At 39.6% G+C, this 22974-nt stretch overlaps 1 protein-coding gene and 1 long non-coding RNA gene across 7 annotated transcripts in view; one reads left to right on the top strand and one right to left on the bottom strand.

Moving 5' to 3' along the window:
* LOC106730010 overlaps window positions 1–22974 on the top strand; it is a 357525-nt gene that overhangs the window by 268846 nt on the left and 65705 nt on the right. Inside the window, exons 6-7 of the long non-coding RNA XR_004313870.1 lie at window positions 6154–6387; window positions 8747–8857. This is a non-coding gene — a long non-coding RNA (uncharacterized LOC106730010). The remainder of the gene's footprint in view (window positions 1–6153; window positions 6388–8746; window positions 8858–22974) is intronic.
* TNFSF18 (TNF superfamily member 18) overlaps window positions 7061–22974 on the bottom strand; it is a 61285-nt gene continuing 45371 nt past the window's right edge. The window contains exons 1-7 of one of the 6 annotated variants that reach the window (XM_032463718.1): window positions 22347–22584; window positions 21302–21638; window positions 20278–20453; window positions 19960–20153; window positions 17005–17181; window positions 11572–11602; window positions 7061–9519 (exon numbers count right to left, since the gene is read on the bottom strand). In XM_032463718.1, coding sequence (XP_032319609.1) covers window positions 9173–9519; window positions 11572–11602; window positions 17005–17163 — 537 coding nt within the window. In that variant the 5' untranslated portion in view covers window positions 17164–17181; window positions 19960–20153; window positions 20278–20453; window positions 21302–21638; window positions 22347–22584 and the 3' untranslated portion in view covers window positions 7061–9172. Of the gene's footprint in view, window positions 9520–11571; window positions 11603–17004; window positions 18273–19959; window positions 20154–20277; window positions 20454–21301; window positions 21639–22346; window positions 22585–22974 lie in introns of those variants that run through there. The other 5 variants (XM_014561771.2, XM_014561772.2, XM_032463715.1 and 2 more) reach the window with 5 other exon arrangements.

Genomic DNA, 22974 nt, shown 5'->3' with positions numbered 1-22974 from the left:
ATTTCTTTCCTTTTTTGTTTTCGTTTGTTCTCTAGTTGCTTTAGGTGTAAGTTTAGGTTGTTTGAGATTTTTCTGGTTTCCTGAGGTAAGTTTTTATTGTGATAAACTTCCCCCTTAGAACTGCTTTTGCTGTGTCCCATAGGTTTTGCATCATTGTGTTTTTGTTTTTATTTGTCTAAGTATTTTTTTTAATTTCCTCTTTGATTTCTTCACTGATCCATTGGTTGTTTGGTAATATATTGTTTAGTCCACATGTTTGTGGTTTTTTGCATTTTTTTTCTTGTAGTTGATTTCTAGTCTCATAGCATTGTGGTCAGAAAAGGTACTTAATATGATTTCATTTTTCTTAAATTTACTGAGGCTTGTGTTGTAGCCTAGCATGCGATCTACCCTGGAGAACGTTCCATGTATACTTGAAGAGTGGTGTATTCTACTTTTGGATGGAATGCTCTATAAATATTAAGTCCATTTTGTCTAATGTGTTATTTAAGGCCTGTGTTTCCTTATTGATTTTTCTGTCTGGAAGACCTGTCTGTTAATGGAAGTGGAGTGTTAAAGACACGAACTATTATTGAGTTACTGTTGATTTTTCTTTTCATGTCTGTTCATATTTGCCTTATAGATTGAGATACTCCTATGTTGGAGATATATATAGGTAGATATATAAATATATATATATATATATATATATATATATATATATATATATATATATATACATACACACACCCCATATATATATTTATAATTGTTATATCTTCTTCTTGGATTGATCCCTTGATCATTATATAATGTCCTTTGTCTCTTTTAACAGTCTTTATTTTAAAGTCTATTTTGTCTGATATAAGTATTGCTACTCTAGCTTTCTTTTGGTTTTGTTTGCATGGAATATCTTTTTCCATCCTCTCACTTCCAGTTGTATATGTCTCTAGATCTGAAGTAGTCTCCTGTAGGCAGCATATATATGGATCTTGTTTTTGTATCCATTCAGCCAGTCTGTGTCTTTTGGTTGGAGCATTTAGGCTGTTTACAATTCAGGTAATTACTGATAGATATGCTCTTATTGCCATCTGTTAATTGTTTTGGATATGTTTTTGTAGGTCTTTTTTTCCCTTTATTGTTCTCTTGTGTTTTAATGACTATTTTTAGTGTTATGTTTGGGTTCCTTTTTCCATGTGTATATCTATTATAGGAAAATAAGATGTTTTTTAAACATTTTGAAAAGACAGCTTAGAAAGTTGGTGGACCTCACCTTGTTGAAAGGAAAGAGATCCATTTACACTAATTCAAGGAGAAAAAGTGGTTTGCTAGAATGATTTACAAGACCTAGAATAGGAACCGAAATTATGTCAGAAACTGAAACATCTCTGGGCATTTACTGTTTTCAACTTTTTCATTCCAAAAAGTTGTGTGGTCTCTCCCTCCCTCTCTCCTGTTCGTATGGCAGCACCTGCTTTTCCCTTACATTAGCTCTATTCTTCTGGCCTGTCAGCCGCTCTATGACATTAACTTCTCCACTGCTAAATCGTACTTTGTCCTTGTCTGCTTTAGATCAAGTTCCTAAGTAAGGGTGTTGGACTTGTCTGGCTCATTTTATTGCACAAGGCTTGCTCATAGCATGGGTCTTCAGCACCCTGCTGAGAAGAGGGCACCCTGATCAACCAACATTAACGCCTAGTCTGCTTACCAGATTGATGTATTTCTCTCCCTTTGCCCTGAAATTAGCCACTCTCTCCCACTCCACAGCCCATTTTTCTTCACAAACAAGTTTCTATAGAAAGTAGTATAATGTATTGTTTCACATTCCATTGACTTCTCATCTGGCACAATACTTCCAATTTGCTTCTCTGTCCTTGAAATCTCGATTTATGCCACTGAAGATGATCTTGCTGATCTCACCAACAATAACCTACCAGCAAAGTCCAACGAGCAACTTTCAATCCCCATAGTAATTGACTTCTTGGAGCCTCTATTTCTATAAACCCGCTCTCTTCCAGTTGACTTTGTCTCTGGACTCCTTTGCCATGCCTGTCTTCAAACGCTGCTGCTCCCCAGGTCTGTCATTTGCTCCCTGTCTATGGTGACTTTTTTTCATGTCAGTGACTTTTTACCATAAAGACCATTTATTGACTTTCAAATATTCATGCCATCTCATGTGACTCCTGAGTTCCAACTCCATCCTAGTAATGCCCACTTGCATATTCTACAAGTACTTAAAGCACACATTTATAAAACAGCCCATTATCTCATCCACCCCGAACTTTCTCTAGTTCCTCCTTCATATCCCCTAAAATGAAAATATCCTAGAAGGTCTTTCCTCCTTTTTTATTCCTCACCTTAATCGCAACTCTGATTTCGGTTGGTAGAAATAATCTAGCTGAGTGGGAAAAACAATGTAAGGGATTTTGTCATAAAGTGGCAGTGACTCTTACAGAATTCAAGGATAAGAACATAGCTGGGCTTTATGGGTCGAGAGCAGTTCAGTGGAGTTTCTTTCCATCTTTTATTTATACTTCTCTCTGCATATCCTTTTCATTCTCTGTCTCAGCTGGATTGGCTTTCTCTGATTCTCACTCCACTCTACAGGAGGAACATAGCCCCTAGCTTCCAAATTTTTATATTCTCCAGTCAAGAGCTCATCCCAGAGCAGTTAATTCTGGACAAGTTAATGCTGGCTAAGAGCGTGGGCTTACGGGGTGAAAACAAGGCCCCTGAAACCCACCCCTGTGGATGAGGAAGTCTGATAAGGATATCCTTATGAGCTTGGCAGAAACCCCAGTGCTCTCTCCTCCAGTCACCGAAGTCTGATAAGTCTATGTCTTAAGTTTTTTCTCAGTCTACTCCTTGTTCCGGTGCCCTTGTCCTTGTTCGGGCTTGCCTTCATCTCTCACATTAGAGTAATTATCATCTGCACAGTCCTCTGATCATTTATTTATGTACCTGTTTCTTGGCTAAACTCTAAACTGCTTGAAGACAGGCATTGTATCTTTTCATTTTGTTTCACCTCTGGTACCTAGGGTAGTTTCTGAGATACAGCTGGCCCCAGGAAATATTTGTTCCCTGAATAAAAGGTGTATTTTTTTAGGCCATTATTCATTTGGATCCTCTACCTTACCACCCTGGCTTGGATTCCATGCCTGCCAATAACCTTCTGGTCTGGCTATAATTTGAATTTCCATACAGTGCTTCCTTCAGAGAGAGAATGTACTGACCAATAAACTTCCCCCTTAGTTTAAGTCTCAGTCTTTTATAAGTTTGGTTATGTGACCCCTGAGAGAGGTAAACTCTAAGCTTTGATAAGATTCAGTTTCAGGACCTAGAAACCTGAAGACTGTGATCTAGTCATGGTAATTTTCCCACTCTGAAAAGGAGGCAGTTCACCACCTAAGGCAGTATCCGTAAGTGCCCAGAAGCCAGTTTGTGTTTCCAAAATATTCATTTGGAGTCATTAAAAGATTCAAGGTTCTAGAGAATTATAGTTCCTTTGCAGAGAGAAAATGTGCACATTTCCCAAATCTCACATATTAGTGAAATTTATTGCTGTATAGAAAAGTGTGAGGAAAAATTCCCATAGAGATACGGCTCCAAGTTCATCAGAGGTCAGTTTTCCTGAATGTGCCTGCTGTAAGGATGATAAGTAACATAGTAAACATTGTTCTAAGAACTATTTTTGGAGAAGATACACCTGGGTGTTTCTAATTCAAACATTTAATAAAAAAGGCCAAAGGAACAAGCTTAACTCAAGATTTGGTAAGATAATTACTATGGTAAAGCAAGCTAGTGTGCTCCAGGACACTGCTCCCTAGGAAAACAAGCCTAATGCAACGATGACTTTATGATGGTGGTGGTAGGGGCACAATAGTGAGAGCAGCCACCTTTTTTCAGAGCACTTATTGAGTATGTACTTAGTAAAAAAAAAAAAAAAAAAAAAGGAAAATTCTTAGAGTTTTTAAAAACCTAAAATAGAAGTTAGACTATTTTGAGAGATTGTTTGCAACCTATATATCTTATGTCTTTCTGATTATTCTAACTAAGAACCAGGGTCCCATCTCTTTTGTTCATTCAATGTTTTAAGCACAATTTTAGGGGCTGGTGATACATCTTTGAATAAATAATGTACTTTTACCTTGGGGTTTACCTTTTCTTGAGGAGGAAAGAGAATAAGGTGGATGTTAAACCTGTTAACTTGAAAAATGTCAAAGTTCAAAAACTTAGGAATAAATCTAGCTCTTTAATAAAAATAAAATCAATGCCAGCCACCATTTTATTTTATACTATGCATCAGGAACTCTTCATATGTTAGTTGGTATTTTAAAGTTGTTTTAAAACTTATTCTTTGATTCAGCAAATATTTACTAAGCTCCAACTGTGTATCAGACATTGGATAAACAACAGTAGACAAAACAAATTGAGTCTCAGAAAGGCCAAGAAATTTGTCCAAGATTCAAATAAGCAGTACGTAGCAAAACTGAGATTTGGGGGAAGAAAAAGTGTCTGACTACAAAGGTAGAAGCAGCGTAACCAGTTATGAAGCTACTGAAATAATAAGAGTCATAGCCGAAAAGAGGTCAGGTTTTCTTTAAAGTAAAGATGATATGATTTCCTAACAGATTTAGATAGGAAGAAATAATGACTCAGTGCTTTGTCCTTGGCTCATGCAATATGTTTGAAAAGCTCTGTGTATGGAGGCTCTGTGTCTTGGAGTGGTAGTATTTAGAACTTTACAGAATTCAACACAATTTGGTTGAGCTAACAGAAACCAGTACACTCAAGTAAAATGAATGGAAGAGTCTGCATTTTGCTGTCTCAAGCATTCTTTATGGATCTGTACAGAGTCTGCTTAGAGCTCAGTACTGTCTGCTTTTTAAAAATTGGATTAAAAAACTCATGTTTCTAATTTTTCTTGACTATCAAGGAATTAAAAGCAATGTTTTATGTTCACTTCTAACAATTTTCTTAAGTCTAACTTCTCTGAACAATTTTCCTCTTCAACTGCCTTTTTGTTAAGCTCTTACTTTATTGCTCCTGGGATGATGGCTTGGGGCATTCTGTATTTCTGCACTTTGGTGTATGTCTCTCAGATATCTTTCAGACACATGAAAGTATAACTGGATGTCAAAGTGGGGCTCTTCCTCAGTTTCAGCTCAGACATAATATGACTGACACCTGGATAACAGTGAGAGATAATTGCTGCTGCCAATATGCAGAATTTTCAAAAAGAATGAAGCTAAGCTCCCCTTGCCACTTTAGCCAGATCAAGGATACAAAATGAGGCCGGTGTGTTGAGGAGAGATTGTGATAACACTTATAAAGGGAGGGCTGTAAGAATGGCTGTCATCACAAAGAGCACAAATAACAAATGTTGGCAAGGATGTAGAGAAAAAGGACTGTATACTGTTGGTGGGAATGTAAGTTGGCGTGGTCACTAGGGAGGAACATTATGGAGTTTCCTTTAAAAACCTAAAAATAGAGTTGCCATGTGATCTGGCAATCCCACTCCTGGGTATATATCCAAAGAAACAAAAACACTAATTCAAAAAGATATATGCACTGCGATGTTCGCAGCAGTACTATTTACAATAACCAAGATACGGAAGCAACCCAAGTGTCCGTTGACAGATGAATGGATAAAGAAAGTGTGGTTTTTATATATAATAGAATATTACTCAGGCATTAAAAAGAGTGGAATTCTGTCATTTGCAACAACATAGACCTAGAAGGTATTATGCCTAGTGAAATAAGTCAGAACGAGAAAGACAAATATTGTGTGTTATCACTTACATGTGGAACTTAAAAAATCTAACAAAACAGAAATAGATTCAGATAGAGAACAAACCATTGGTTACCAATTGGAAGAGGGAAGGGAAGAGAGGGGCAAGATAGGGGTAGGGGATTAAGAGGTACAAACTACTGTGTATAAAATGAATAAGCTACAAGAATATATTGTACAGCACAGGAAATACAGCCAACATTTTATAATAACTTTAAATGGGGTATAATTTATAAAAATTTTGAATCACTGTTGTACACCTGAAGCTAATATTATAAATCAGCTATACCTCAATAAAAAATCTTCAAAAAAAATAAAGAATGAAATAAAATTAAATAGAGCACACTGGCCATGCAGTGAGTACTCACCCCCTTCCTTTGCAGGAGGGATGCAGAGAAATGGAACTTTCTCACCTCAAGCCTGGTAGGAGGACTTCAAGGGAATCCCTGCAGAGCTTGGAGATTTATTTCTTGTGATCAGAAGCCAAAGCCTGGGACCCGACTCCCACCTGAGAAAGCTAAAGCTGACAGTGGACTAGAGTCTGACCCAACCCAGGAAATCTGTCAGGAAGAGAAAGGCCAACTCCTTGACGGTAGATGGAATTTTGCTACATTTAGGTGAGCTCATACTCTGAGTCTTTAAGGACAAGGCATGTGTACAAGATTCCTGTGGAGAGATGTGGCACTCACAGGAGAGTTATGAGCAGTAGAGTGATGCTGCCAGGGTCACAGGTGACCCCGAAATAGAGATGCATCCTCCCAGGTCAAGGAAAGTGTGCGTGCCAAAGCATTACTTACAACTTCTATTTGAAGGTAAGACCCCTAATCTGTAAGTCAGCTGGGTTTTTGCTTCTCATTCTAGTGAAAAAACGTTCTTACACCCCCAACAGTGAAATTGCTTCCTTGAGAAAGAGAACCCAAAGGCAGGCATTTCATCTACAAGATGCACAGACATACTTCATCTAAGGAGTTAGTCAATCTGCTCCATCAAATGCACAAGACTGGTGTCAATTAACTGCTATCTTCAAAAGTGGAGGCTTAACACATTCTAGGTCAGCTTGATGGGGCAAAATGGAAGGTGAAAAACAATTTGTATGCAAAGGATTGGTGATGGCTTTGATAGTGAAAGTGGGTGGGGTGGAGTTGAGGAGGTAGATGGAAGGCAGTGAAACTGACTAACCCCTCAGAAACTGGAACAGCCGTAATCAAAGGCTAGGATTACTCTGATGCACTCTCATGTTCTCTAGATCATTAACTCTAGTCTGATAACCTACAGTCAAGTCAGCTATAGTCCATTTACCATCATATATTTTATTATAGGTTTAAACAACTATTTGAAGAAACAAGGAACAGTATACTTTGAAAACAAAGCCTGAAATTACAACACTAGGGAGATTCAAAGGTCCTTTGTTTATACCTTTCTCCCTGGTTGCAGCTGTAGGAACTTCCACTTGCCCTGAGAAATCATTAGTATGCGAGACTTTTGCTGGGAGTATGATAGCTTCACTTTTCTTCACTTTTTCCCTTGACTGCCTCAATCTTAGGAACGAGGCAGCAGAGGGGAGTCGTTAAGGAGAGTTTTACAAACAGTGGTGTGCTGGTGAATGGCTTTCCAAAAAAAGTCCTGATTTGTAGCATTTGCCGATTCCCATGGTATAAATCGTCCCACTGTGGCCAATTTCAAGGATGACTGTATTTAATAACTAGATTGTGCAATTTCTGAAAATTGCACAGTCAGCTCATGAGCTAGTGCTAGCCCACTCCAGCACACTGCTGCGTTCAACTCAACACCAAGCAATGCCATCAAGTTACTATAAAAGCATGTGGTATAACTTTAATTTCCTGAGACTATATAAATGCAGGAGGAACAAGGCATCCAAGTCTTTGGTCCTACAGCTACTCAGCAGGTGTCCAAAAAAAAGACTTCCTAAGAAACATCTTGGGCTCAGGCTTAATCTGCTTCCAAGCAGTTTTTGCTGCACACAAGATAGATATTTTTAAATTACCTTTACATAGTGATACTGAATTAACAATGTAGCTTTTTACAAATATCCATAAATATTTTAAATTGGCTTATCACATAATTATATACCTTTCAACAAGAACCCGTAAGTAGCTAATTAATTTAGCAGAGTCCAAAACTTTAGCAGGCTGTCATTGAATTGAGTGCCATTTGCTATTTTTAGAAGTTAACACATTTGACCAAGACAGGCTCTTCCAAGTGAGGAAGGGGATTGGGTTAAAGCAAGTCCTGAACATCCTGTGCTCCCTGCTCCAGGCAAAGGCAGCAAAGTTTGTTCTACCTTCCTTGGGCTGAAAGAGTACACCTCCTGGAAAACTGAATTTACTAAACCTCATAGACTTATGTTAGCAGAAATACTAACCCTAAAGCTAAGACGGTGAGATACAGTGGGAAGCCGACTGACCCTGTTAATCACTAGTTCTGTGGGCTTAAGCAGGTTACCTATGCTCCATCTGTCTCTGTATTCTCATCGTTAAAATTGTGCCAAAGATACCTACCCCATTAACTTCATAGCATTGCCGTACCTTCATAGAGTTCCCACGTGCTAGATACATGAAAGCACTTTGCAAACTGCAAAGCCAGCTAAAAGTATGAAATCATTAATATGACATACACTACAGTACTGGTAACACCAACTTCTGGGGTTAAATCTTATGATTACCCTTTCTCTGCCACTGACAATGTTTAGACACGTACACAAACAAGTTCTCTTGAAGCCCTAGGTGAAGGTGCAGGAGGACCCCTTTGACTGGCTGGTTTGACACAGCGCCCTGCATCCTGAGTATGATGAACTCAAGGGAAGTTCCCAAATAAAGTGCGTTCCATTCCAGTGCCACCTGTCCCTCTGTCCCAATGGTTCTCAAAAGTGTTCTCTATTCCTCGAATGCCATCGGATCTCAAATAGGGCATTGTTGGCATATCTGTGGCCACTCCTCCAGTCTGACTTCTTTTTAGGAGGAGAGTCTCAAAAGATGGGAATACGGGAGGAAGGAAGTGAAGCAGTCCACAGCCCAAGAATATGAGAACAAGGCCAGGCCACTGCCCTGGATCTTTTTTGCATACCAGGTAAGGCTCCCATGGGAATAAGACTTCATTTTTCCACCCAGGGATTCAAGGATTAGATAAAGACACTTTAAGATTCTGTCCTCTAGCCACGAGTGTCTTGGCTGACCCAATGTCAGGGGTAACCAGATGTCTTTGGCCTTCCTCTGACTCTCATTCAGATAAGTATGAGAACTGAAAATTCTCATGCTGTGGAGTTGGTGTTTGTGTTGATTTATATACCCAGATGAACTGCAGGCATTGAAAATCTGCCTCCTCCATCCTACCCACTGGCATCCCTGCTTGTGCTGAAGAGGAGGAGGAGGCCAAGTCGAGTCTCTAGGAGATGAATTGGGGATTTGCTAGCAAGAAGATCCCCAAGTATGTATTATTTTTTAGAACCTGATGCTCTTCGTTGAATATCAAGTCTATTGCATCTCCAGCATGGAATTCATAAGCCCCTCCTATGTTCTGGACTGTGGTGCTGTTCGTGAGAGCTTGTATGGTGTCTCCATTCCTCCGTAGCAGCACCTCAAAAGGAGCGCGCCCCTTGTAGGCCGTATTGGGAGCCACTTGGCCATAAATTAAATACAAGCCATTCTGAAGTATCTTCAGCCTCCAGTCAGCTGTCTTATTCACGCAAGAAGGCTCAGGAGAGGCCATTTGCCATTTTGAAGGTAACGGTCCTGTAAGACATTTACAAGAGAGACAGAGAAAAAGGAAAACAGTTATTTGTTTCATCCTCTTCCTGATTATAGTTCTTTCCCAATTACAAGCTGTTTCTTTACCTGGTATATACTAGTTTTCTCCAATCACAATTTTAATATTTTAAGTAATCTATCTACTCCTTGTTTTTGAGAAATCGCAAATCCTAAGTGTCTCTCTTGCTTGGGAAGCTCTAAGGAAGTAAATTTGGAATAGAAAAATGGTTAAGTTTCAGGTGACACTGCATCTCTTGTCAGTCACCATCAGTGAAAGGAAAGAAAGGCGGGAGGAAGAGAGGACTCACAACAGGATGGTGATGGCCAACGCTGGCAGTCCAGGATGCACACTCATATTTCTCCTTTTAAATACTACCTACTATGTTATCACTATCAATGAGACCTTCCTCATCCATCGGTATAGAGTAGCACTCTCTTGCTACTCTTTTACCTTTATATCCTGTTCTAGTTTTGTTCATAGAAGGTGTTACCGTCTAGCATGTTATAAATTAAGTTGTGCATTTGTTTATTGTCTACCTTATTCCCACTTGAACATAACATCCTTGAGGACAAGTACTTCTCTGTTTTATCCACTGCCATATCATCAGCACCAAAAAGAATTCCTGGTACCTTGTGAGTGCTCAATTAACACTTCTTGATTGAATGATACATTCCTGTCCCTGAATTAGGTGCATTGTGTCCAAATTATGGTGATTGTCATCAACTTATGGGTATGTATCAGTCAAGATCCACTTGGGGTATGAGTATACAAACTCTCCAAAAAGTCTGGAGGGTTTGGTAAATTATTGGGTTTATAAATGGAAATTATTTGTTTAGATGTAAGTATCCCAATTTACTGCAGTCACGGGATAGGGAAAGGGTCAAGACTTGTTTATTTTTATGGGTATATATGGAATTTACATGTTTTCCTAACGTTAATACTTTTTACACAGAAGTGTGATTTCAGAGCTCCAGGAAGTACTTTTACCACCCAAAATACTTGTTCGGCCTATTCTCTAATTCTCCATTTTTGTTATAGGAGCAAAAGCCTTTATCAATCACATAATTAGAAAGAAACCTTATATCATGACTGATACGGGGCTCTGAAGGAGAAAACAGGAGAAGTCATTACAGCAAGAAGCGAAGTCTCCCTTTATTTCCAGTGAGTCCAGAGCCCAGTAACTTTTTTCCTGCTTGACCTGTACTAGACACTAGGCAAGTTACAAGGAAGAAGTGTCACTGGTCCTCATATTTAATTCAGTAATGGAGGCCACTTAAAGACCATCTTGGCATCACTTGAGATTCTCAGCTTTTAACACAGCACAAGAGAATTTCAAGCATATCATGAGTTTCACTCCATTCACTAGAAAAACAAAAGCAAATCACAAGTAAAAAGAGATGCCCTACCTCCCACAAGCCAAGGAAGCCTGGCTGTTTGAGTTGCAGAGGAAAACAAGAGTGGCAATTAACTCTAGAAGCAGTCTGCTCTCAGATGGAAATGGGTGTTTGACCTCAAACCAATGAACAATCCAAAATGTATATATGCTAAGAAATACCCTAAAAGCTCAGTGCAACTGTGAACTCTATAGTGTGTTTTCTAAGCCAATACCAGGTCACTATAAGGGAAAGTGGCTCTGGAGCTAAGAGGGGAGGAGAAAGGAGCAGAGGGAGGGGCTATTCCCCTAACTCTCCCTCCTCTTCTATATACATTTGGAAACAAAAAACGGCACCTCACACTCACTCTACTGGACGTGAGCGATATGTGGAACATGAGAAGGACTTTGAGTCTCTCAGAGGGAAAGGTGGTAGAAATCTGAGGCTTGTGCTTATTAAAACAATTAAAAGTAGATTCCCGGATTTCAGATTCCCAGGCCTGTAAGAGTGCTGTGCATTCTGCCCAGAGGTGTAACTGGGTGCGGTCTTACCAGGGCGTGGGCGAAGGGACAAAATAGAATGCAGTGCTTCTGGACAACACTGAAGCTTGCATTTTGCATCAAATACTAAGTAAAAAGGAGACATGTGAGACAGGTTACTCACCAAACTTCGCTACACAGGGCTCGTTGGCAGTCTGTAGAGGGAAGAAAAACAAGAACTGGTCAGGATGATAGTGTCACAACTTTAACTGATTAACTGATACTAATTTAGAGCCTCTGATTCCTGAAGCAAACTTCTCTTGCCTAGCCACATAAAAAACCTCCCTCCACCTTGGTTTGGGTTTCTCAGCTTTCCTTCATAGATGGCTGGCTCCTTCCTTTGCCTCTCATTACACAGCTCCTCTTCTCAGTCTTCTAGGAAAAAGTTAAGATCTCATTCCATCCACTTAACCTCTGACCACAGGATAATTATTTGTTCTTGGACTCTCCTCCTCTTGGGCTATAGAAATTCTCTATACAGTCATCTCTGCACCCCGGTGACTGCACAAGGAATCCACTGGCATGTGAAAGTAAATAGTAAAACTTATGTTTATCTTTATTTTAAATAAGAAATTAATCTACAGAAATATTTACATCTCAGATTGATAAAACCACCATTATTTTATGTTCAGATAATTATGCATCATAGATATAGTAACATGCTTTGAGGAGACCTCTGTTTCAAACTGTTGCAATGTAACAGTTTACATGCTACAAGAAGCCTTCAGTGTGGTTAATTTTATAAATATAGATATTTAAATACTAAAGGCTTTAAAATACTTAGTAGTAGTATAAGGTATAGCCATAAATAAGTTTTGTACCCTGTAAAGTTCATTTGTTTCCTTGTGGCAAAGTGCTTATGAGACTTTGCACTTAACCATGATGCAACTTTTTCGTTTATAGGATTTCTCTGGCTGCTATGTTAGGAATAAATTAAAGGCTGACAAGAGCAAAAGCAGTGAGGCCAGCTAAGAGATGGGTATAATCCCCTAGGCAAGAAAGCATGGCCTCTGACCAAGGTGCTAGCAATAGAGATAAGTGATTGGAAAGTGAGCCAACAGGAGTTCCTGACAAGGATCTGAGATGAGAAAATGAGAAGAGACAAAAATGACACCAAGGTTTGGGGCATGATCTAAAGAGAAGGATGAACTGTTCATCACTGAAATGAATGAGATTTAAGAGGAGTAAACTGGGGGAAATGAATCATGAGTTCATTCTTGGACATGTCAAGTTTGTGATGCTCATTAGACAGCCAGGTAGGTGTGTCAAGTAGACCGCGGGACCTGTAAGGATGGAATTTAAGGGGTTCTGATAATATAAATTTATGTTAAATTCTATATGTGCTTTAAGATTTGAGACTGTGTAAGATCATAGGTCAGTGGGTATAGACAGAAAGGAGTAGTGGGACACTGCAATGTTCAGAGGACAGGGAATAAGAAAGAGCCTGCAAAGGAGACTTAGGAAAGCTCCTCTTCTCAGTCTTCTAGGAAAAAGTTAAGATCTCATTCCATCCACTTTTCAGTAAGGAAACCTGGAGAAGGAAGTATTTCAGACAATATTAATTTTTAAAAAGACCTTTGCACTATTGGACGACAGACTGACAATTTACTGTCTTAACGTGGTAAGCACACTCAAAGATGCGCTCTTCCATTTTGATCTATTTTTTTTGTGAGGTAACTTTTCAGCTATGACAGTCAAAACCATGAATCAAGGAAAATTAACCTAGAATATATAGCTCTCAAATTATTGTATTACCAAGTGTTAAACTACGATTAAGAAAATAAAAACACATTTATCAAATTACTAAAATATTTCAGTTATTTTCAGAATGCTTACATATTAACATGCTATGTAAAATACAGTATTTCGGTAAAAGCAAAATGGCTTTGCACTGTGAATAAACTAAGTATTACTTGATTCATCCTTATAAATTTCTATTTTTTGTAATCTTTTTAATATATACAATTAGCTTGTATATAACTTGTAATAAATTAGCATACATAGTGGGATTGACCTCAAAAACATTTTGTTGGTAGAGAGGTGCAATCAGAAAGTTTGGAAGTCACTATGCTAGGAGATAAATGACTGGATTCCTACAATTGCTTTTACTCCTGCAATTATTTCATCCTCATTTTGGGGTATCTTAGAAGAATTGTTGAAATTCAATTTAGTTTAACCAATGACAGGCATGTGATAGGGACTCCCTTAACTTCAATTTCCTAATTTATAAAATGGAGGAAATAACAGCACCTTAGCCCAGTGAAGTAAGGGATGGTTTAAATGAGGTAAGTCTTATGAAGGACTTTGCCCAGATATTCTGTCTGGTCCTGCTTATTACGTGTTAACGGTTTTGATAATGCTCATTATAAAGAAGAATTAAACTTTAAGCACCTACATTGCCAACATTATGCTAGCATCGTAAGCAAGAGAAACAAATATATTTATTATGGTCCTTGCCTCTTAAGAAGTTCATAAACTTTCTAGAAAGACATGACTACACACCTGAAGCAACTGGGTAACAATCTAAATACAAGTGAATGCCAAAACAGGTGCCATAGGTAACATTTATGCTATCTATTCTCATATATGAAGTGTGTGCAGAAACCTGAGGCCACAGACAGACTAATTGCCAGAGACAGAAATCCTGGATCCTGTGCTAGGGGCTGCTTTAATGTCTACTCAGAGCTTACAGAAACCCAGAAACCACCCTTCTAATATTCTGTAATTACTGCCACAAATGAAAATCTGTTTAATCACAAAAATCATCTGTTTGGCAGTGAGGCATAGTCTTTGGTTGAGAAAGTGAAACAGATAAGCAAGGAGTACCCATTTTGTTAAACGTCTTTTTCAAATTTATTCTCATTGTAATGTCATTCATAGTACTGGTGTAAATACTCATCACTACTATCTACTGAGAGTCTGTTACGGGTCAGGCACTGTACTATCTCATCAGCCCTTACCACAACTCCGCGAGATAAGCGGCACACTCACTTACACACGAGGAAATAAGCATGAGAAGGATTACGTCACCAGCCCAAGGCCGTGCAGCTGCTGCAAGGCCAGGCTAAGATCCAAACAGAGCCGGTCTGACTCAAGTCCCACCCCTACCCCTCTGTGGAGCAGTCTGTATTTCTAATCCTGGTAATGTTTGGAAGGTGCAAATATCCACTTATAAAGAAACAGGGGACTCTAAGTTGACTTTAGTTCCTTTTTGCTTAGAAAGATCAGCTGCTCTTCTAACCCTACTTTGATTGAAGCCCGGATTTATATAGTTGGGTTAATAATTCATAATTATTTCTCCAAACCAATTCCAATCAGATCAACATTTGGAAATAGAACCTACTCTCCTTTTAAATACAACTTTCCCTTTTGAAAGTATCCTTCATTCCACTGAAACAGAGGACTCTCCTGAACATTTGATTTCTTAGAGACAATTTCTGTGCACCTCGGAGTAGTCCAACCCCTTGGGCTCCTAGCACATTCTTTCAGTGAAATGTCTTTGGAAGGAAGAGAGAGGAAAAAGAAAAAAAATTCTCCCAAAGAAATTTGTTGGTTTTGAAGAAGTCAATCTTCATGCCAGTTTTTGAATTAGTGCCCAGATAGGCTAGAAAGTGGAATTTTGTATGTAAGAACTAGAGTGGACAAATGACTCACCATCCACCAGCCACTCAGTCCTCTTTGCCAAAAATACTAATGTGTGGCCAATAGGGAACGGGAGGAACAGGCGAGTGGAGCATGGAATACATGAGCTACTATCACTGCGCTGTCGGCCAAGGCCATTGGCTCTTCCCGTAGGAAATAAGTCTCCATGGCATCCTGTCCAGACAATATCCTGAAAACCTTTCCAACTTTCCCAAATTTGGAACAAACTCTGCAGAACCTTTCACTGAGAAGCTGCATGCCGTCTAGAAGAATCTGGAATCAGAGCTCTAACACAGGGCACTAATCAAGTTCAGTTCCGGCAAGATGTGTCCCCGATGCCTCTGGCAGAATGAACCCTCCTCTTTCCCTTTGTAAGAGCAGCTGTGTGCCCTGGAGAAAGGCATTTCCTTCCTCTCCTCTGCACTGGCTCCCCAATCACATGCAGGAATGGATGACACATAAAACATACCCAGTGTTCTTCAAGGCCATCTGGCTCTAGAACTAAAAGGTAGTTTTTAGAAGGAAAGGCACTTCCAAATGGAAGCTGTTGCTGTTCTCACCCTTCCCCTTCTTCAGAAATCTAAACCCTAAGAATTCCTGAGTTTTGTTGTTTTTTTTTTCCTTTCTCAAAGCTTCACTGCTTCAGAAAGTTCAGAGTTCTGCTTGAGACAATGAGGCTATGATTAGAAGTTCCTCTGTTGCACACCCTTGTGTACAGCTATAAAATACAAATGGGCTACTGTGTAAAAAGTTGGCCAAAGCTATACTTTTCCCAACTAAAAACCAACAACTACAGTGTCTTGACTGCTTCCTTCTGCATCTTTTCCCAATTGCTTTCAAATATCTTATGTGGGAGAACCATATCTTTGAAATGGCCAATTCTCTTAGAAAAATGTTTCTATAGTCATGGATTTCATCCAACAGCCCTTTCTTAGGAACTTACTACCTTATTCTCTGCAATGCTCAGAATCTTTAGATGCACCCAGGAATGGGCTAAATCCTGAATTAAATTAAATCCTAAATGAAGCATTTATTTTCTTTATGGTCAGTGCTGTGTAATCAACAATCAGAAAAAGACTTCTACTGAGAACCTAATGTATCTCCATCCCCTTCACTAGACCCACAACTTGGACTGGAGCTCAGTGGGAAATTCCTGATAAGGATCAGGGGCTGCCCAACTAGGAAAGTGCTTCCTCCTTCCTCCATGAAGCCTTCCCTGATCAACCTAACCCAGAGTCATTGCCCCCTAAAGCATTTATGTTCTCTACTACCCTTACATAAATTATCAATCACTGTATTTTATAGCTAGAAGGAACACTGTAATGAACAAATCCATCTTCCTGCCACCATTATGCAGATGACAAAACTGAGAACCAAAAAGATTAGATGTCTTTCAAATTCATACAGCTAGTTCTTGGGAGACCTAGAACCAGAATCCTGATCTTCCTACTACATCAATGTCATTTCCCTTTTCAAAGATACACTAACCATCTGCCACTTACCTTATTCTGGTTTTCCATTACCTTATTATGTCTTTTCCTCAGTAAGACTATAGCTTGCATCCCATTCCTTGAGGGCAAGCATCCTGTTTTATGCCTTTTTATTCCATCAAGAGGGTTTAGCAGAGCTCCAGAAAGGGAGAAAATACTCCACAGGCATCTGCCAATTGCCTGATTTAATCAAGGGATTCCACCCAACTCAGTTCTGCAGGTAACAGCATTTTCTACTACCTTTCATTTCACCACACTCAAATAAGCCTCAAAAACCACATGCCATGACAAAACTGGAATTACATTTACGTTATCTGTACCCACATGTCTCTCTTTTCCAGTGAGCTCTGGCAATACTAATAATTAGACTTATAAAAGAAAAAAAGGAGTAGAATAAATAGGAATAGGTACTGTTGTCTCCTTACCTTGAGTGGGAGCAAAGTGTAAATGAGTGTACTGAAGGAACAAAGTAGTAGCAAAATGATTGTTGTTGAGTAGAGTAGCCATTGCTTCCAGGATGGTCTCTGTGCTCCTTGAGGACCTGAATGGCTTAGAGGCATATTCTCCATGTGGCTCAAACTCATTCTCTGCAGGAATGGGAGCTGTGGAAAGCAGAAATTCACAAGTGATGAGCACATGATGCAACTAGCCAGTTTTGTGGTAGTATGATAATTAGCAGTGGGTGTAAGAGGCGGGGTTTTCCTTCTGATTCTCGTGTGTTGGAAACGATACTACTAGGCCAAGTGCTGACTTTCATTTGGCACCAGGCCGAGAGCACCAAAAGGAACAGATGGCTAAAAGCCAAGAGAAACAAAACGACATCACAAGGGAAGTTGAGAGGGAAGAAAGTTATTTCCTGAAGCAGGAGGAAGTATGGAAGCATGCAGCATTACAAACTATTTCCAGATTAGAAAATTACTTTTTTTTTTTAAATTGAAGTACCATCAGGTACAATGAAAATTATTTTTGTAGGGAGAAATGAATTTCAAGATGGACTGTCATACTTCAAGTATCATGTATGTGTGAGACAGGAATTTGGGGAGCTACGGAGGCTGGGATGCATGGTTTAGAAATAACAGTTTCATCAATGTCTAAGATGTAAGATGGGTTCATTCTGAGATAGTCTCTAGAAAACACCAAGTGTACTACCAAAATTTAATTTTAAAAAATATGTCAATACAAGAAGCTCAATTCTCTCTTATCTCACCATTTTTAAATTCTGAATACTCAGTGCTGGGCGTCAAGTAGAAATAAAGTTAACAGACAAAAGGATATTTTCTTGCACCCTGTCCTCTGGTCTGAGCTCACACTCTATTCCAAAAAACATGAGTTTTCTTCCTGGCACCAAAAATGCTGATTTCCTACAAAACTGAGGAAATCTCTGGTTCTCTGTACCTCAGTCTTTCCATCTGTTAAATGGAATGCCTACTCTTTTTTTTTTGATCATGTGTTAGAAGGAACATGGACTTTTAAATCAGACAGAACTGAGAGGGAGGCCTCGTGCTGCACAGCCCTCATCTGCTCCGCGGTCTTCGGCATGTTACTTGACTTCTCTGTTTCCTTGGTTGTAAAATGGAGGAAATGTCCACTTCTTAAGGTTTTTTTGAGAATGAAATAAATGTGAAAGACTTGGCTCATAAGAAGTGTTCCGTAAGCATTTCTCTCTTCTCTACCGTCCTTAGAGATGTTGTGAAGACTGAATTATGAAATCCTAGAAAAGAATAATTATTTAAAAATATTTACCATGAGGTATAATTCAGCTGAAGTTCATTTAAATAAAAGGGGATAAAATGAAAGTATTTTGAAGAAAAAAATTTTTACTCTAAGAGAATCAACTTTTTTTTTTTAATTAGGAAAAAAGCCTAGAGGCTTAACATCCTCATTTATGAAAGAGGATGCTAAGGATAACAGAGGTTGAGAAGTGTTTCACGCCAATAGCTGGGTGACGGTGGGGTGGGAGCCTGAGCCCAGGGATGCCCTTTGTAACCCAATCATCATTTCTTAGAACCACACTATCTGCAGCAATATTTCTCAATGAGTCTTCGAATTTTAACTTGGCCCTATTTTATTTACCTTGATCAATAAAGTATCCCTGAAGAAAAGAGTCACCGAGTCACATAGGAATAATTTTTCAACACAACAGTGTTTCTGGGGCTCTGTCCTAGATGCTATGATGCAGGAGTGAGTAATAAACTGACTCCAGAAGAGCGATGCTCTGGCCCTGCAGCTTTCCCTTGTATCGTGTCTGAAATGCATGTGCACCAGCACAGAATTTAAAACTGACCACTGAAAAGGCACACTATCTCCCTCCTGCTTCTCTGACTTGTTCTTTCTCCTGATTTTTCTCCAACTTTTAAATGGAATTGCCTCTGCTTACTCACTTCAGTAAGTACTTAAATGAGGAACTATTCCAAATAAGATCCAGTTCCTCCTTCTGCCCTTAACCAACATTAGGCTCTGGGATATCCTGATTAATTATTTCAATCTTATGAAAGTATCTCTGAAAAGATGCCACGCTTATCTCAAGAAGGATACATTCCAGGGCTTCTTTCCATCAAACATGTTCTGAAATGAAGAGACTACAAGTCAGGACCAGCGGCAGTAGGGAAGACTTCTGAAATTCTGGAGTGATGCGTCATCGCTGGTACCTTTTTGGTATCTCAGATGTGACATCTCAGAAGTTAACAAGAAGTTAATGAACACGAAACCCAAGTGTTTGTATTTACGGCCTGTCATTGGCTCAGATCTTTGGAATGAGAATTTTTTTTCAATTAAGTCCAATTAGCAAATTCATGCCAAACATTGACTAGCAGCCCACTACTCTGCTAACAGCTTTCACGGCTATAAAAAGGAGACACGGCTGTCAAGGAATTTGCCACCCTACTAGATTAAACTCTTACACACAGGGAGGCAGAAGCCCAAACAAACACTAAAAGTCAGAGCCTCAGAAGAGAAAGACCTAAAAGAGCTAAAATAGTTGAGAAGACAGGTTGCATGGAAATGAATTGTCTGAGAAAAGAGGGAACTCTTCCTTGAGAGAATAGTACAAATTGATGAATAAAACTTGAGGTATAAAACATCCCTAAATGTTAGAAATTTTTAAAAGAACTCAGTATGAACAATGACAAAACACCAAACTTTTGGAGGAATCTGCTAGTTCTCAATCAAGAACAGAAAAATGAGGAATTTCAGAAAAATGAGTAAAAGGAAATTTTCTTTCTGTATTTTTCAGATTAAGAAGGCATGGAAGGTAGGCTCAATTAAGCAACTTTAACCGTATTCCTGGTTGTTTTGAATTCAGAACGAATTAGATGTACAGAAGCTTGGTTCTCGTTCAGGTACTGACCACATCACACTGAAATGAACTGGTCAGCACTTACGGTCCCCTTCGCTGTGCACAGTTCCACTTGAACATGAAGCAGCCCTGTGTGGACACCTCCACACGCAAAATGATGAAAGTCACAGGGAGGATGAATCACTTGCCCATCCCAGTGGAACAGGGATGGAGTCCCCACCCGCTGGACTCAAACTCGTACTTCCTCCCCTCTGGATGCTGACGCATGTCGAGTAGCTGCTGTGTAAACAGAGTGGGATGAATATTAAAATCTATGAGAGAGAGTTAGATAGACAACCGATTCCTCCAAAATCCTGTATTTTTCTGGTCTGCACCCCCTCCCCGTCCCATTTGTGCTATTTACCATGCCTTTGTCCTTGTGACAGGGCGGGTATGGTGTAGCATACTCAGTCAGAGACACATTCACTGTGTCAGAACTCAGCGAGGAGCACTACACAGCCGACTTGCCTCCGCTGGGTATCAGGACTCACTGTTGTGACAAATAAGGCCCAAGTGGCTTGGAGGCACACACACACACAGCTGATGGATAGATGATGGAAAATAATCAGAGACAGACACGATACATAACTAGGGTTTTAAACTCAGGATTTTATGAAGGTGACAACAGTATTAAGATGAATAAATGCCTACTCCGTGAAGAGAATTGTGTACATCTCATTATACATAGATCTGTACGTACATGTGTAAATATACATATACGTATTTACATATTATACATTCGATAAATTCTAAAAGATGTATAGAGACATATCAATCTCCAGATCATACTAAGGAACTAATAAAAACTCTAAACAGGGTGGTCAAGGAGATAGTTTGAATTCAAACTGTTTTTCTTCCGTGACCTGAGACCCTTCTGTGCCCCACCATTGCCTTGTTCTGTGCTGGTTTTGCATGTCCACTTTTTTGGAGCCCTTACCAAATTCTTCATTGTTTGTCTACGTTTTACTGACTCAAGCCTTTAAGTAACCAGTCTGTTGACCAATTTCCTGTGCTAGATACCTGCCTTACCACTAATCGTTGAGAAAGGCTGTGTGGGGTTGTAGGTCCCTGTCTAGCCTCAGTCCTCTGTGCGAGTGGCTTGTTGTTTCCCGGGGCGGGGGTGGGGGGTGAGGTGTCCTCTCTAGCCTCACTAGTACTGTGTCAGTATCCTGGCCGTGGGAGGAACATCTTAAGCACCTTTTTGATGGGAAGTATTACTTCCTGCTTGGAATATGGATTGAAAATAGACTTTCCATTGTGCAAACATAGCACACTTCCTATTTAAAACCATTAAACATGACCCTAGAAACCACAATGAAAGATTTGCTGTTAAACCGGATCTTGCCCAATATCAAAAGGATCGCCAGAGAACTATGTATTTCACCTACCAACCTAGCTGAAGTAAGACGGTCTTGCTACTCCCAAGACTGAGCATCGCCCACATCTCCTGGATCTCCGTGGGAAGCCCGGGCAGAGGAGCGATGGGGCGGCATCTTCCCTTTACTCTGCAGCTTGTCTTCCTCCCTGACCAGCTACCACACACAAGCTCCGCCAGTGGAGAGCAGGTGGCACAATCACTGCATTCAACACCCAACTGTGACGTGTGTTCGTAGAGGAATTCAGGAGACACTTTCTCCTCTGTTTTTCCACTTCAGCACTGGCCTTCCACGTTCAATTTAGAGACCCTGGCTCACAGCTAGATTGGTTGGTTTTGGCACTGGGAACCTATGAGGAAAGAAAGGTTTTGGCTTTTTCTGTATGAAATGACTCCAAAATACAACAAAAGGATGTTATTCCCCTGGCTCATTTGGAAACCGTTACTGAATGCCTTCTACGTACCAAGTACAATGTCAGGAACTTAAGTACTGACAGACAACAGCCACTCCTTATCTTCAAATTTCTTACTGCTTTTTTGTTTGGTTTTTACAGGTAGCCAGGGAGAGAGACAAATATACAAGGCAATACAGGGAGAAGTGAGGTACCAGCTTGAGAACCAAATATCTGACCTCACTCGGGTTAAGAGAAAGTTTTATAAAGGAGGCAATGTCTAGGCTGATATATACATCTGAACAGATGTTAACCAGATTGAAACAACCTCATAATATCCCATTCCCCTAAGCTAATCCATTACTATTAAGTACATTTACTAATATAGAATGTTAAATATTGATAATTTGCTGATAGCATAATATATATTATATATGTTATATACAGTATAATGTATACACATATTTAATGTATGTGCACACACGTGTGTGTGTGTGTGGTCTTAGTGCTTCAGGCTCTTTACTTGGCAGTGAAGAAATCAGAAGGCATATGACAGGGCCTTGGATCTTAAGAAATCCATTGTCTGGTAACTGCTGCTTCACTTACCTTGAGCCTTTCAAACGTGCATTGGAAACATGTTTCAATTTCAAAATAAGTTTCACTTACGCTTTTGTATAACTTTCCTGATTTCCCAAGTGAGAACTGCCAAAGCATCCAGACTCCAGGCCACGGTTCTCGTCTGTCTGGTGTGATGACTCTAGCCGTGAATCCAGTGGCATGTTCCACTTGTAAAGAGGAAACCTCAGGCTGGTATGCCCACGGGAGAAATGCTGAGTCACAGACAACACTGGAATGCTGCTTGATGAAACGGTGCCAGCTGAAGGTAGCAGGCAGTTTCTATTTGCTAAATAAAGAACAAGCAACCCTGGGGAATTAGCTATGACTATTACGTAAAGATAAGACCTAAGTTATTTCAAGTCTTTCATCAACCAACAAGCCCCAAAGGAAATCTCTTTGGCTGGAGGTAAGGATATTCTCCACCCTACACGTACACAGCTTACATCCTCTCCTGGTCCCTTGTCTCATTAATTCCTAGATCATTCAGGCACCAGCCTCTCTGATGGCAACACCACTGAGTGCTGATTTCAAATGTAAGCCACACACACAAGAGAGAGATAAAAAATTATTAAGAGTAAAAACAGGGAAACAAGTGTCTACTAAAAGCCTGCTCTCCTCCAGGCATTGTGTTTAAAGTTTAAAGTTTCACATGCATTATTTGGTTTATCTAATCCTC

This window comes from Camelus ferus, chromosome 21, assembly GCF_009834535.1.
Source record: "Camelus ferus isolate YT-003-E chromosome 21, BCGSAC_Cfer_1.0, whole genome shotgun sequence".
Classification (NCBI taxonomy): Eukaryota; Metazoa; Chordata; class Mammalia; order Artiodactyla; family Camelidae; genus Camelus; species Camelus ferus.
The sequence above is the reverse complement of the archived record's forward strand: the minus strand, read 5'-3'. Positions and strand labels throughout refer to the sequence as shown.